The 15,422-nt window shown below is 31.6% G+C and overlaps 1 protein-coding gene across 1 annotated transcript; it reads left to right on the top strand.

Moving 5' to 3' along the window:
- Positions 1–10,208: 10,208 nt before the first annotated feature.
- LOC124843799 (Transmembrane amino acid transporter family protein) lies at positions 10,209–14,030 on the top strand. Its single transcript, XM_047320622.2, has 11 exons — positions 10,209–10,402; positions 10,874–11,163; positions 11,362–11,576; positions 11,826–11,849; positions 11,955–12,135; positions 12,214–12,436; positions 12,662–12,797; positions 12,911–13,076; positions 13,639–13,682; positions 13,774–13,836; positions 13,935–14,030. The coding sequence occupies exons 1-11, from the start codon at positions 10,209–10,211 to the stop codon at positions 14,028–14,030; spliced, it is 1,632 nt and encodes a 543-aa protein (XP_047176578.2).
- The last annotated feature ends 1,392 nt before the right edge of the window (positions 14,031–15,422 follow it).

Raw genomic sequence — 15,422 nt, 5'->3', positions numbered from 1 at the left:
TGGAGATAAAGAAGAATATGCTTCAATAGAGCATAATACTGTGAATTTATCCATTCGAGACTCCAATTTAATAGATGGATAATATTATAGATTGGATAATTCAGGAATATATCATTTGTTCTATCTTGTTTTTAGACCTATCTAGCATGATAGTTTTATCTTGTGCTATATATTTTTGTTAACACCTATATGTAGTTTCTTGGTCTAACGGTTGTGTAGGTCTCATTAAACTAAATTGGCAAAAATTTATGCTTGATAGCTTATAATATATATAACAATATATTTCTTTTGTTTCATTTTCTTTTATATCAATTGGTCCAATTATTACTGTTTCAATTTGATCGATCAAAGTAACATGTTAAGAATCTGAGAAGAAGAGGGTGAAAATTTTTTTAATTAAGTGAGCCAATAGCCAACCCGTTTAACCCACCAACTCGTGGTGGGTCGGGTCGAGTTCGAATTTTTTCGGGTCGCTAATAAATGAGTCGAATTGGATTGACTCACTAAGTGGCTAACCCGTGGTGGGTTGGGTCGGGTCGGGTTACCCTTTTTGACAACTCTAATATCAAAAAAGTTTTAAAGATGTTTAACATGAAGAATTGTTCACCCAGTGTAGCTCCCATCGTGAAGGGTGATAAACTCAACTTGAATCAATGTCCGAAAAATGATTTGAGCGGGAACACATGAAGAATATTCCATATGCTTCAGCTATCCGAAGCCTTATGTATGCTCAGGTTTGCACTACACCTGACATTGCATATGTTGTTGGAGTTTTGGGAAGATATCAGAGTAATTCAGGTGTTGACCACTAGAAAGCTGCAAAGAAGGTAATGAGATATCTTCAAGGGACAAAAGATTACATGCTTATATATAGACGAACTGAATGTTTGGAAGTGATTGGCTACTCCGATTCAAACTATGATGGCTGCGTTGATTCATGAAAATCAACATCTGGTTATATTTTTATGTTAGCTGGTGGAGCTATATCTTGGAGAAGTGCCAAGCAGACATTATCTGCTACTTCTACTATGAAAGCTGAGTTCGTTTCTTGTTTTGAGACTACCTCGCATGGTGTATGGTTAAAGAGTTTCTTTTCTGGGCTCAGAGTTGTGGACTTTATTTCTAGGCCATTAAAGTTGTACTGTGACAACTCTGCTGCGGTGTTTATGGCTAAGAACAATAAAAGTGGATGTCGAAGTAAGCACATTGACATCAAATACTTAGCCATTAGAGAACATGTTAAGGAAAAGAAAGTGGTCATTGAACACATAAGCACTGAGTTGATGATTGTTGATCCTTTAACTAAAGGCATGCCACCAAAGAATTTTAAGGATCATGTAGTGCAAATGGAACTTGGTTCCGTGATGTTATTTCATTATCAGTACATTTATTATTTTCAATGAAACTCTTATTCAGTTTGATGTTTTTCTTATATGTTTTTGTGCACATTTATTTTGAGAAGATATAATTTATTTTTGATCTAGCATAAACATATGGTTTATGCATTAAGTTGAGAGCTAGTGATGAGAGAAATATATATTGTGGTACATGGAAGATAACACTCACTATCAGAGGACCTATCGTCGTGACTCGTATATATTCTGTCACTTGTTGTGGTTAATAATTGGATAAATGGACCAAGTGAGAGAATGTTAGCATTATTTTAAATATAAAATAAATATTATAGCATTTTCAGTTCTTATTTTTAAGGAACATAAAGTGGTCCATTAAGCCATTATTTTTATCCTTTAAACTGCATAGAGGTTATGGAGCAGTTATTAATTTTGTTTAAATGAAAAGCCCATTTATTTTAAAACCTGTGATGGCCAGACTATATATGAGCAAATGTGTTACTCTCAGTTTTGATCACTAAGCCTACTCCTCTATTCAGAAAACACACCATCGAGTTTGAGTGAGTTAAGGTCTAGAAAAACAAAGTTGTCTGTGTTTGGATTACAAAATTGCAATGACAGGAGGTATGCACATTATTCTTTCATTTTTTTTTGCTTATGTTGTTTTTGATCTGAATGTGTTATTGTGATATTAATATAACATGTTTAGGTCAATTTTATACTATGCTATTTTATCATGCTTTTCTATCTTGAAAATCTCTTTTAAATTTTTGTATAACACAATTTCAATGTTTTTGTTTTCTTGGATTTACCTAATGGAAGGACTAAATAGATCAAATTAATGTTTATTATAATTAAAATTGGAATTATGAGTATGATCATGGATGGGTTACATAACATAGATAATAGATTTTTTTTATAGAAGTAAAACAAAATTAATCACTTTTCCAATTTTCATCAAATTCAAGTTCATCTAATATAAATTATTCAAACTAAAACAAAAATACAAAGAATTTTCATTAGTGTTCTTAGAGGCTTGGATTCTATATATGCAAGACACGTAGCAAGATCCTAGGAGTATCTTTGTAAGGCAGATCAGTCAAAACAAGGAAAAATCCATCCATAAAAGATTCTTTGATGTTTAAGTAAGTAAGAATTTTAGAGATTTGTTAAAGTATAAGTGAAAGTATGAAAATGTTTTCAGTGTTATACTTTCTGGTTGAGCACTTTAAAGACTAAGAAAATGGTCGTTGTGCCTAAGCATATGAGGAGTAATGGTAAATAACCATCTAATGAATGATAGGATACAACAACTATATGGCTTGAATGTCCATTGTGGGTAAAATCTGTCAAGCTTTAACAATGTACTAAAGTCTTTTCTTGGGTTGGGTATGATACACGACCCCAAGTTCAAAAGTTTAACATGTATAATAAATGAACTCGTTAGAATGACAACTAGCCTTTTGGTCGACTTACTTATGCAGGTGGAATGAACTTAGTGCGACAGTAACTAACCATTTGGTTGAGTTGAAGATGACTTTTATATTCAAATTAATGGCCTTTTGGTCAGGCTCTAAGTGGTCATCTTTGACCATGACTATACCTAGTGTTACCTTTTTAGGGTTTCTGTCTTATGAACTTACTATGTTGTAAGGTCACTTGACCCATTGATTTCTGTGTTATATTAATGAGAGGTTTTGAGTAATGATTGCTTTACATTAAATGGATATGAATTTGTTGATGACATGTTATCATTTAATTGGTTATTAGAGGGACATGAAGAGCCAGGGGTTGAGTCTCATGAGAGGAAATGATGCTTGAGAAAACCCTTTATATTGAATTTTGCGGCACTTTGCATATCACTTTTATTTCTTCTTACTTGTTCCACATTTCCTCTTCTTCAAGTTATCTCTTCTATTGCTAGTCTATGCATTTTTGTTTTCCTTTCTTCCAACCATTCCTGTACTTTGACTCAAGTTCGTGTCTTTGCCTCTTTGTTGGCTACAAAACCAACGACAAATGCACCGGTCGCAGAGTAGCAACTAATAAGTATTTATATCGTTCTCCCCAAGGGACCTGTGCAACACTTGTCGTAGCGTAGACCACAAAGTTCACAAAAAACACAAATGAAACTCTTTTTGCACTTTTAACAAATAGTTGGCGTGCAAGGAAATGTAACATAGAGTATTTTCAATTTGTTAAGACTAGAGTTGACCCACTTCATTCTCATGCATTGTATTCATGTCAAAATCAACTCGTCAAAATAATTAAATCATATCCCTAGTAACTTTGAGTCTATGAAACTCATCAAGTTTCAATCTCTTGAATCCTTTGTTGAAGCAAAATCAGAATGTCTAGCAACTCAAGTTTGAAGTTTATCAAATAATAATCAACGAAATATCGCTTTTATAAAACAATGTCTAATGAAAGAAAAAATATTATTAAAAGAATCATCTAACATATGTTATGTGTAACAAACAACGTCTGAAAAGGTCAACACGTTGCAAAAAACATCTTACAAGTGAAGAGGTTCTCTAAAATTAACGTTTTATCGAGCAAACATCTTATGAAACGAAAGCCCTAAATGATATTGAAAAACATATATAATCGTATAATTAATATAATGTCTAAGAAGAAAGCAAAGATAAAAGATAAATATCTTGCCAAGAGAAATACTACTCAGACTAGCGTTAAATGATAGAAAACTCCTAACAAGAGTACCCTAACATCCTTGCGTCTGAACTAAAATGACATATGCATAATCAAAAGATAAAGCATTTTAAAGAAAACATCTCTAATGAATTATTTCTAAAAGCTATATGTACTGTATGAAATATACCGATGAGAGATAATGGTCATTTATGGACAGTTAGCAGATATTAATGGTTTGATTGCCATATCAAATATGAATATACAATATTAATGATAAATTAATAGGCTTGATTGCTATAAGCCCTATAAATGTGGGGTTAATGTCCAGGTAAAAATAACCTTGATTTAACCTTGATTTATCCTAATAAAATAAACACCTCTCTATTAAACATATATGACTTGAGCGTCAGAGTGTCTTATGCAGGTCAACAATCCATCAGAGTGGATTTCATTCTCAAAGAGGATTGAACGATCGAAATAGAGTAGAGCAAGGAAGGACGACCGACCCTCAGAAAAATTCAACCAAAACATTTGGCGCCCACCGTGGGGCCGAGCGACATTTCCATGAAACCACGAGGAACCAGATGCGCGCTCGATCTCGACATTGGTACTTCGAATCAATACCAGGTTTTGCAACAAGACAAAAAGATTTCATAATAATTCTAAAGGCATGTCTTTTGTTTTGAGAACTTTCAGAAATGTTCAACCCCTTACCGCTCAGTCAGTTGGACCACCAACGTTCAACCTTGTCTGGTTCAAATGACTTTTCATTATAAAAGAAGATTATAAAATATTGAATATTTTATTTAAACGCATATTTTTGGGAGTAAAAATATCCTGCATAGGAAGGTTCAATCCCTTATCGCTTGGTCGATTGGACCACCAACGTCTTATCAGGTTCTAATGGTTTCTCATTATAAAAAATAAAATATTGAATATTTTATTTAACACATATTTTTATGAGTAAAAATATCCTCCACAAGAAGGTTGAATCCCTTACCGCTTGGTCAGTTGGACCACCAACGTTCAACTTGTCAGGTTCTAATAACTTCTCACTATAATAATAAAATATTGAATATTTTATTTAACGCATATTCTTGTGAGCAAAAATATCTTGCACAGGAAAGTTCAATCCTTTACCGCTTGGTCAGTTGGACCACCAAAGTTCAACCTTGTTAGTGCAAATAATAGGATCCCATCAGTCACCATTGAACATGGGAAAAAGTTCTAAAAAGAACTCCTATCAACATAGGAAAAAGTTCTAAAAAGAACTCACATCAGCCGCTGCTCGGCCTAGAAAAAAGTTTCAAATGGAATTTCTAAAGCCTCCGCTCAACAAGGGAAAAAGTTATAAAATTAACTCCTATCAACATAGGAAAAAGTTCTAAAAAGAACTCCCATCAACCGCCGCTCGGCCTAGAAAAAAGTTCCAAATGGAACGTCGAGTACCTCCGCTCAACATGGGAAAAAGTTCTAAAAAGAACTCCTATCAACATAGGAAAAAGTTCTAAAAAGAACTCTTATCAGTCGCTACTCAAATTAGAAAAAAGTTCCAAAGAGAACTCATAACATCTACTACACAACAGGTTCAGTCCCTTCCCGCACGGACCACCTACGTTCAGCTTTGTCAGGTTCCAATGCCTTTTCATTATAAAAATAGATTATAAAATACTGAAGCGTTTACTTTATTTTGTTTAAACGCATGTGTTTTGGAGTGAAAATTTCTTGCACAGGAAAAAGTTTCAAAGAGAACTCCTAACGTCTACTACTCAACGTAGGAAAAAGTTCCAAAGAGAACTCCTAACATTTTCTACTCAGTCTAGGGAACAATTCCAAAGAGAACTCCTAGAGTCCACCGCTTGATACAGAAAGGAATGAAGACTCAAGGCGCATCAAAAATAGTCTCCTTAACACAACGTTAACGGCCTCTCTTAAAGCTCATAATAATCCCTGCACACTTCTTTCAATAAAGAGCTTGCTTGGGCTTGAGGGACTTATGTACTATATGAAATATACCGACAAGAGTTCAGGGTCATTTATGGGCAGTTAACAGGTATTAATGGTTTGATTGCCATATCAAATCTGAATATACGGTATTAATTATTAATTAATAGGCTTGATTGCTATAAGCCCTATAAATGTGGGGTTAATGTCTAGGTAAAAATAAGCTTGATCTAACCTTGATCTATCCTAATACAATAAACATCTCTCTATTAAGCATATCTAACTTGAGCGTCGGAGTGTCTTATGTAGATCAATAACCCATTGGAGTGGATTGCGTTCTCGGAGATGATTGGACGATCGAAAGATAGTAAAGCAAGGAAGGACAATCGACCATCGAAAAAATTCAACCAAAACACTATATACTTTGAAGGAGCATCTAATGTGTATCATCTAATGATTACACATGCTATATGTTTTACCATCAAACGATTCTTTAATTAAATGATGTTGATATATGCAAGAATGCCCTAAACACATAATGTACTCTACAATCACGACCGGGTAAAATATTTAATTTTGTATGAAAATATGCCTTTGTGCTTGCATGATTTGTTCTCTTTATCTGTCCAAGAAATGACAACATCAAGCTTTATCGAAGATCTCAAAACAAAAAGACGTTAAGAAACAAGAACACCTATTCAAGGCCACTAACCCAAAAGGATCGTACAAGCTATCTTCGTGAAAAAGCACTGCTGGCCTAAAACGTAGACTTGAGGTTGATCAACCTACTTAAAAAAAAGGCTATGAAGCCCATTCTTAAAGCAACTTATTATCCAATGGTCATCCCTCAATAAATCTTATACAAATAAGATCAACGGGAAAGAATGAAGTTGTTGAAAAAGATGAGAGAAAAGGAGAAATATAATAAGAGAAAAAGAAAGGGAGTATGCTCAAGATAAATTATCAATCATCAACTCTACTTTATCTCAATGCTTATATTGTCTAATGCTCCTCAACCTAAGAAAAATGACGAAGATATGAAAGATTGAAAGAAAGCATGCTATATTAAGAGAGAATGAGAAGAGTGATAAGCAAGAGTGAGGAGAAAAATAGAAAAGAGCTATTGTCACATATTTATATTGCTACTCCATCTCAAAGCCTCCAACATCTGAAGCTTTCAAAGAAAAGAAGAAAAGAAAAGAGAATAAAAAGGGAAGAAAAGAAAAGAGAAGAAAAGAGAATAAAAGATAAGAAAAGAAAAGAGAAGAAAATTAAGCTTTGTTGAAAATCCACTCTGAAGTTTGTTGCTGTGCTGATAGCTTCTAAATGCAAATGCTCAAAGAAGAGAAGAGAGAAAACTAGAGAGTGAACAAAAAATATTATTTTTGCTCTAAGCTTGAATTGTTTGGTGCTTTCATCCAAAAGGAGAGAAAGAAAGCAATTACAATAATTCAGGAATATTCTGTTTTAATTACATATTCTCTCAATGAGAGTTATTATCCTTCTTGTAATCAAACATTTGTTGTAAACTAAGAGTGATCATAATACTCAACAACTAAGAGTGGATAAACTCGGACTATTTAGGATTGACTAAGAGAACAAGGAGTAGTTTATAGTACTCAGACTAGTCAGGATTGATCAGGGGAACCAAGAGTGGTTTATAATACTTAGACTAGTCATGATTGACTGGGGGAACCAAAAAGGGGTTTATAATACTTAGACTAGTCATGATTGACTAGGGGAACCAAAAAGGGGTTTATAATACCCAAACTAGTTAGGATTGACTAGGTAAATAATACTTGTAACCGAGAGTGAGTTAAACTCGTATAATCTTGAAAAAATTAGTGGTACCCCTTAAGAGTTTTTAAGGGAGATGTAGACTTATCTCATGTTGAGTAAACTAGTATAAAAATTGTGCTTCATTATTTTCATTCTTTAAAAGCTTTTATTAAGTTTTCTATGTATCATCTGAAGAATATTCTTATTTGATAATTCTTTGAAAACCCATCATACACGTTTTGCAATGGAAAAACATATGTATTAACATCATAAAATACATAAGATTCAATTTATTACATTTAATATCAACATATAGGGTTAGCTTTCCATTCATGGAGAACCTAGGGTTTACAAATTGAAGAGACAAGGAAGAAATGGAAACCAAAGAGAAGATGTGATCTTTATCCTAAAGTTCTTAGCAGTTGCTCCATACTCAAATTGTGCCCCCTCCCCCTTCACATCAACTCCTCTAATTCGTAGTTCATCTCCCTCATCAAGCCTAAGAAAGGGAAAACACCATAGATGAAGATTAAAGACCCAAGGAGGAGAGAGAGCTTCCCAACACCCTAAACAACCTCCAAGGGCCTCTTTTAGTTGCCCTAGGTGGAGAGTAATCGAGGGAGGAATCCCAAATACCTCGCGAGAAACATGTTTAAATAACCCATTTTGGCATGTCAATGCCGTCACTGTCGTCACTGCTTAGCACCATATCAACACCGTTGAACGCCATCAGTTATAACATAAAAGGGCTCTCTGTCAAATTACTGCTCAACATCATTTTCATTGCTCAACATTATTCCTTTCACATTAACTGACACTCAATGCAACTTTTCCACCGCTTAACATTACCTGTGCAGGGGCTTGTGGCGCTCAAACCTACAATCATTCAATCATATGCAATTTGGCAGCATGATCATTTATCGTCCAAAACATGCTTCCTTAAGTTTCAACTTATTTTCCTCCACCATAATTCTTCCCTATTTATTTATTTCACACATTTAAACAAAGATATTAGAGATAAAACAGATATAAATTTATAGCATTAGGGATATGAATAACAAAACTATTATAATATTATATAAGAACATTATTCTAATTAAAACAAAATTTATAGCAATATATATAGAAAGATAGTTCATATATAACAAAATCATTACATTTATTAAAATGTTATGTAATAATAATTTGACATAAAAAAATAAATAACATACCAATAAAAGAATAGCTACAATATTATTGATTAATAATTGCTTTAATTATAAAAAAAAATGAAGATATCTTAAATCAACAAAGATATTTCATTATGTAATGGAACTTATGCATTTATGAATTTAATAACCCATAAATAATGATAATTTGAGACAAAATTGAATGAGATACCCGATAATAAAATAATTACTATATTATATTTCAATAAAAACAAGGAGAAATATTCTCGCAACATATTTTTATATATATGTTATCATTTTTATTACAAGCCTCTAAGTTACTCCCTAAAAGATTAGGAAGATTACATAATGTGATCTGAACTTAATCTTTATAAAGAAATGACTATATTTTAATTAAAAATTTTAAAACAATATTTTATGACTCTTTTTCATTATAACTTATGGAGTAATTCACTAAAAAAAATTAACGCAATTTTCAATCCAAAATATAAGACAATAAGTTTATAATTTTTTTTTTCTTATATGATGCTCAATTTTTATATTTTTATTCAAAGTAAGATTTGGATTTAGACTAGACTTAGATTAAGAAATACATATTCATTTTCTAAAAAAAAAAATATTTTCATATGTAATGCTTTTGACAACCTTTATAAACTCAATATTATATATTGATAAAAGGCAATATTATATGTAAATAAAAATAAAGAAAAATATTTTCTCAAAAAGGGCATATCAATAACAGAGTATATGGTAATATATAAGAATAAGGAAATATCTCCTTCCAACAATCATATTTTCATATATAATGAAATTCATTCAATTATAGAAAGAAGAATATGTCTTACCTTAACAATAATAAAATTCATTAAAGTATACGACTTAAAACTTTCTTCACAAGTTAGGCATAATTGTTTTAAAGTTATTTTCTCCTGGTTCATTAATAAATGCAAATTATATTTTTTTTATCATTCTCTTCTCAATTGAATTTTTATCTCCACAAAAATCTTTAAAAGAAAAAAAGAAGTTAAATTCTCATCCTTAACCGTCCCTTGTGTGATTTTCTATTCTTAACAAGTCTCTTTGAGAGTTGATGAAACAAAAGAGATCATAAAAATTGGAAGCAAATAATCATCACAAGCTATCACCTCCGTGTAACTAAAACTGTCACGCTAACATAGTTCAAAGCAACCTCAACATTTGTGTTGATCTCCTTCCATTTCAATTCTGAGAAAATTATAATCATAAAGTTTTGTTTGTTTTCTCTTGTTCATTTTGATACACATTACAGGAAAATAATAGGTTGTGGTATAACATGCAAAGGGGAAAGGTTAAGCTAGATGAGGATCTACGTCCTGATCGTGAGGATGATTTCCAAACAGATGATGAAGAAAATCAGGCACAAAGGGTGTTTGAACATTTGGATGATGATACTGATTCAGATAATTCACCTCCTTCACCAAGTTTGTCCAACGATGTTTCCATGATCTCTTGGCCTCAAAGCTATAGGTACTCCTTCATTGATTGTTAATTATATATATGTGTTTTTTATTATTATTGAGTGGTGAAGAATCTTTGTATCACTTTGTTATACATTCAATTCTACCTGTTTGCTGTTCTTAGATAATTTGTCTTCTGCTTTTGAGTTCTTTTGCATTGGTCTCTTTAACAATGTTAGAAACAAGTTCTTATTATTAACAAGTGTTAGTCTTAGAGTTTCATCTTGCATGTGTGGTTATATAATGATGTGATCACTAACATTTGATAATTTATGACGAATGAATTTGAATCTGAATATGCATTGGAATGTACCTTCATGCATGATCTACACACATACTCATACAGAAATCAATTGTTTCCCATAAGACATGAACTTTAGAACAATAGTAACATGAGAGAAATATAAAAGGTTACAATTAGTGAAAAAAATCATTGTCTATAAACATTAAAGTACTAAATTCCTTTGTTCATTATGAGCAGACAATCTATGGACATGTTAACTAGTGCAACACCTCCTGGAATTAATTTGTTAAAGAGATTTGGTTCAGTGGGGAGAGGAAATTCTCCCATTACATCATTCAAGAGATCTCAAGAACACCAAGAGGATTCTACCTTATCTCTACCCCTTGTTTCTGAGACATGTGGATTCAAACAAGAGAATCGTCTTGCATCAGTACCACGCCTGCAACCACTTAGCAGTGCAAAATTTTCTGTGGACGAATTGCCACCGCCACATGAACAATGTTCATATACAAAATCAGTAATTAATGGTGAATATCATCTTCATTCCAAAATTCTTATATAATTACTAACTGTAGTTGCATTATCATGTCCTCTACATAGGTAATATTTTCACTTATTTAGTTATTTATAAGCTGAATTCATTACATAAAAGGTTATGGTTTAGTTTTAGGCACAGTTATCCTCACTGTGTTGACCTACAGAATCTTTGTTTTTATTTTATGAAGGAACCAATATACTATGTGGAATAGGACTTCTTACCACTCCATATGCAATAAAAGAAGGAGGGTTTCTGAGCCTTGCAATACTTTTAATGTTTTCTCTCATGTGTTGTTATACTGGGATGCTACTAATAAAATGTTTAGAAAGCAATGATGGACTCAAAACCTACCCAGATATTGGCCAAGCTGCTTTTGGAATTGTTGGTCGCTTGGGGATTGCAGTGAGTATAATAGGGATTGCATGCAAGCATCAAATTGTAGCTTTCAACAGGCTCCTTTATAAAGTGGGAAAGGGTCAAGTAAATAGTTAGTCACTGATGAGAAAAGAGATTATTGATTTTCTCATCAATGATCAATTACTTACTTTACGTACTCTCTAAAATGAGTTTCTTACTTTAGTGAAGCCAAACCAACATTATTGTGTGAACATAGAAAGGAAAACTGACATATTTTACTTTGGTTAAATGCAGATATTTCTATACGTGGAACTTTTTGTAAGTGCAAGAGTTTGATATGAATTTGCAATTGCTTTTAAACACATTCTTTTGCTTTATTTATATTCTCATACATGCTTACATGTGAATAGCTCTTATGTGTAGGCTTCTTGTGTTGAGTATATAATACTAGTCAGTGATAACCTCTCCTCACTATATCCTAACACCCAGATGAAATTTGGTGGGATTGATTTGAATTCTGAAGAAATTTATGCCATCACAGCAGCAATTATTGTTCTACCAACAGTTTGGTTGCGAAATCTAAGCTTACTTTCTTATATTTCAGGTATTTGAGCACCACTGTGTTATATTTTATAAATCTGTTTCAAATTAACTTGCTAACAAAAGTTGCCTCTGTGCTCAGTTGGAGGAATATTTGCAACAATACTCGTTGCTCTTTGTTTGTTTTGGGTTGGGACAATGGACCAAGTTGTTGGATATAAACCAGGAAAAAAAATTCTAGACTTGGCAAACTTACCTGTCTCAGTTGGTCTCTATAGTTTTTGCTTTGCTGGCCATGCTGTTTTTCCTAACATCTACTCTTCTATGAAGGAACCATCCAAATTCCCATCAGTGTTATTTGTCTGGTAAGTATGAAATCTTCAGTAAGATGTAATAATATACTCAATTCACTGCAAAAACACTGAAATGAAATTCGTTTATGATTACTTAAAATTTATCCATGCACAAGTTAAAAATAAATAAATGAAAGAAATAGAAAACTTTTGTTGATTTAAACTTCTTTTTTTATAGAAATGTTGTTAAAAAAGTTGTTCGAAACAGACTTATATTGATTAACTTCCATTCTTCAGCTTTGGCTTTTGCAGTTTCATGTACATGAGTGTGGGAATAATGGGCTACTTAACATTTGGTGACTTAGTTTCATCTCAGTTTACCTTAAACATGCCTAAAGAATTGTATGCATCTGAGATTGCAACTTGGACAACGGTAAGAGAACAAACAAGTTTCCTTTTATTTATGTTCAACATAAGAAATGTTTTTATGCCCTTTTATTTATTATTTCTTAAATGATATATTTAATGAATTTATGTATTTTATAGGTTGTGACTCCATTGGCAAAATATGCCTTAACGTTATTGCCGATTGCATTGAGCATAGAGGAACTAGCCACCTCTCCTAGACTAAGATGCCATGCTATGTCCGTTCTTGTCAGAACAAGTTTAGTGATTTTAAGCTTACTTGTTGCTCTCTACATTCCATATTTTGGTTAGTATTGACACATTTACCAATATTATTACTATCACCTTTCTGTGAATAGTTTTTCGCTTATTTGATAATTTTTTTTTCATACAAATACTTTAGAAAAAGAAAATAGAACTGAAAACGAAATTATTAGATTTTTTTTTATTTTTTCTTCTCCTATATGATGGAAAAATTCCAATATGTTGTTTTTCTTTTTTCCTTTTAATTTTAGCTTCTGAAGGGACACTTTCGTTTTTTCTTAAAAAGTATATTGTGGGGGTAAGAAAAGGAACAGTTGTATGTAAAGCTGAAAACTTTTAATGTCAACTTGATTCTCCACTTGATGATCCTTTAAACTTATTATTAAAATTAATAAAGCTTTGACACATTTCAAACATTTATTTCAACGTTTAGGATTGTAAAAGTTAAAAGATGGATTGTGTGCAAGGATTTCATAGTATAAAATCCACATTTAGCATGACAAAAACATAAGTTAGTCAAATCTCAATATTCTTGAGAACAAGGATGATTAAACAAAGAGCATCGTATACTTTTGTTGTTTGATTATCTCTAAAATTTATTGCAGGTTCTTTGATGGCACTAATTGGTTCTTTCTTGTCAATACTAGTTGTAAGTTCTCTAGCTTCCTATTCACTTTTCTAATTATTGCAATTTATATAAGCATATTAAATATTTAGAATATTGTCATGTTTCGAGGCAGGCACTTATTTATCCATGTGCATGTTTCCTCAAGTTACATAGAGGGAGATTATCAAATTCGGAGGTACAAAATTATATCTTTATTCAAATTATTATTCTTTTAATATTATGACATGAAACTAATATAATTACATGTCCTTTTTTATTTATTTTTTATTTCAGATAACAATTTGTGGTATTATAATTGTTGTGGGGCTAATATCCGCTTGTATGGGAACATTGTCAGCTGTTTCAAAAATAAGTGGGGAAGGGGACTGACTAAGTAGTAGTTTTCCACTGTCAATTTTTGGTACAAATTAAAAGACTTTTTCATACATGTATTAGTCATAATACTTAGTTGTAAGTTTGTGTTTCATAGTTTAAACGAATTACATTTTGTAATCCATAAGAAATGGGTTACGATTCGTGTTTTCAGATCTTTAGTTTGAGCTTGTACAAACATTTGCTTGTAATATTTGTATGTTTTGTACTCTTCTTAATATAAATGAACACACATATCTTAAGGTTTCCAACCACTAACATTTGTCCATTAAAATGGTTAAGGATTATTATTAGTTCTTATAAATATGACAATCTTTGTTTTTAATTTCTTCAAAAAAAAAAGTATTCATAGGCAGTGATATATATTTTCACAAATGGAGGACAAAAAGAAAATTTATTATGGATAACAAAGGCTGTACTCAAATTTTGTGAGTATAACATAATAGGAAGCTTGTATTTTGGAATTTATTATCAATATACATACATATGTAAATTATGATTTCAAACGAATAAATTTATATTAAATCAAATATATAAAATCCATTTTAAAGTATTTATAGAATACTAATTTTAGTTCAATGTATAAAAAATATTAAATACATCTTTTGAAATATTTATATTAAGTGTATCCAATCAAAGTGTATTACATGACTCTTATTACTTTATATGAATTTAATTGCATAAATTTGATAATTTTATTATACAAGTAATTGTAACAATGGTGTTTTAATTTATGTAATTTAGACCATTGAAACAAGGACATTTCCTTTCAATAATGAATTCATATACGTAATACTACAAACCATGTTCATCCCAAACATTTGATGCATTACATTAAATTCAAACATAACAACTCAATTCAATCCATTCACAAGATATTCAAATGTAAATATAAATGATTAAATAATTATATCATCAATATTTATATACATATGTAAAATGATATTTTAAACATAAAATGCATCAAAATTTACTATAATATCGTTTGAGAGAGTAATTAACTGAGTGATCGTCCTCAATTGAGAGAGAAAAATTTGTCAAGATGTTGATAGTGAAATATTGAATCAACTTATTAGTATTACGATATATCTGAGCATAGAGAAAGAGAATAAAGAATTGTCTTTGTTTATAAACTCTCCAGGGGTGGGTAATACCTGGAATAACTATTTATGATACTATGCAATTTGTACAACCAGATGTACAGACATTATGTATGGGATTAACTGCTTCAATGGGATCCTGGCTTTTGGCAGGAGGCACAATTACCAAACATCAATGATTCTTCCTTTTTTAGAATATCTAGAATAGATATCTATTTATCTTTCCCCCAAAGGAACCCCTTATCCTCCATCATGTCCGCTAAACAAGATGTTACAATCTCCATCAATA

This window comes from Vigna umbellata, chromosome 5 (genome assembly GCF_029865625.1).
Source record: "Vigna umbellata cultivar VRB3 chromosome 5, Vumbellata_1.0, whole genome shotgun sequence".
NCBI lineage: Eukaryota > Viridiplantae > Streptophyta > Magnoliopsida > Fabales > Fabaceae > Vigna > Vigna umbellata.
This window is presented reverse-complemented; position numbering and strand designations above follow the sequence as displayed.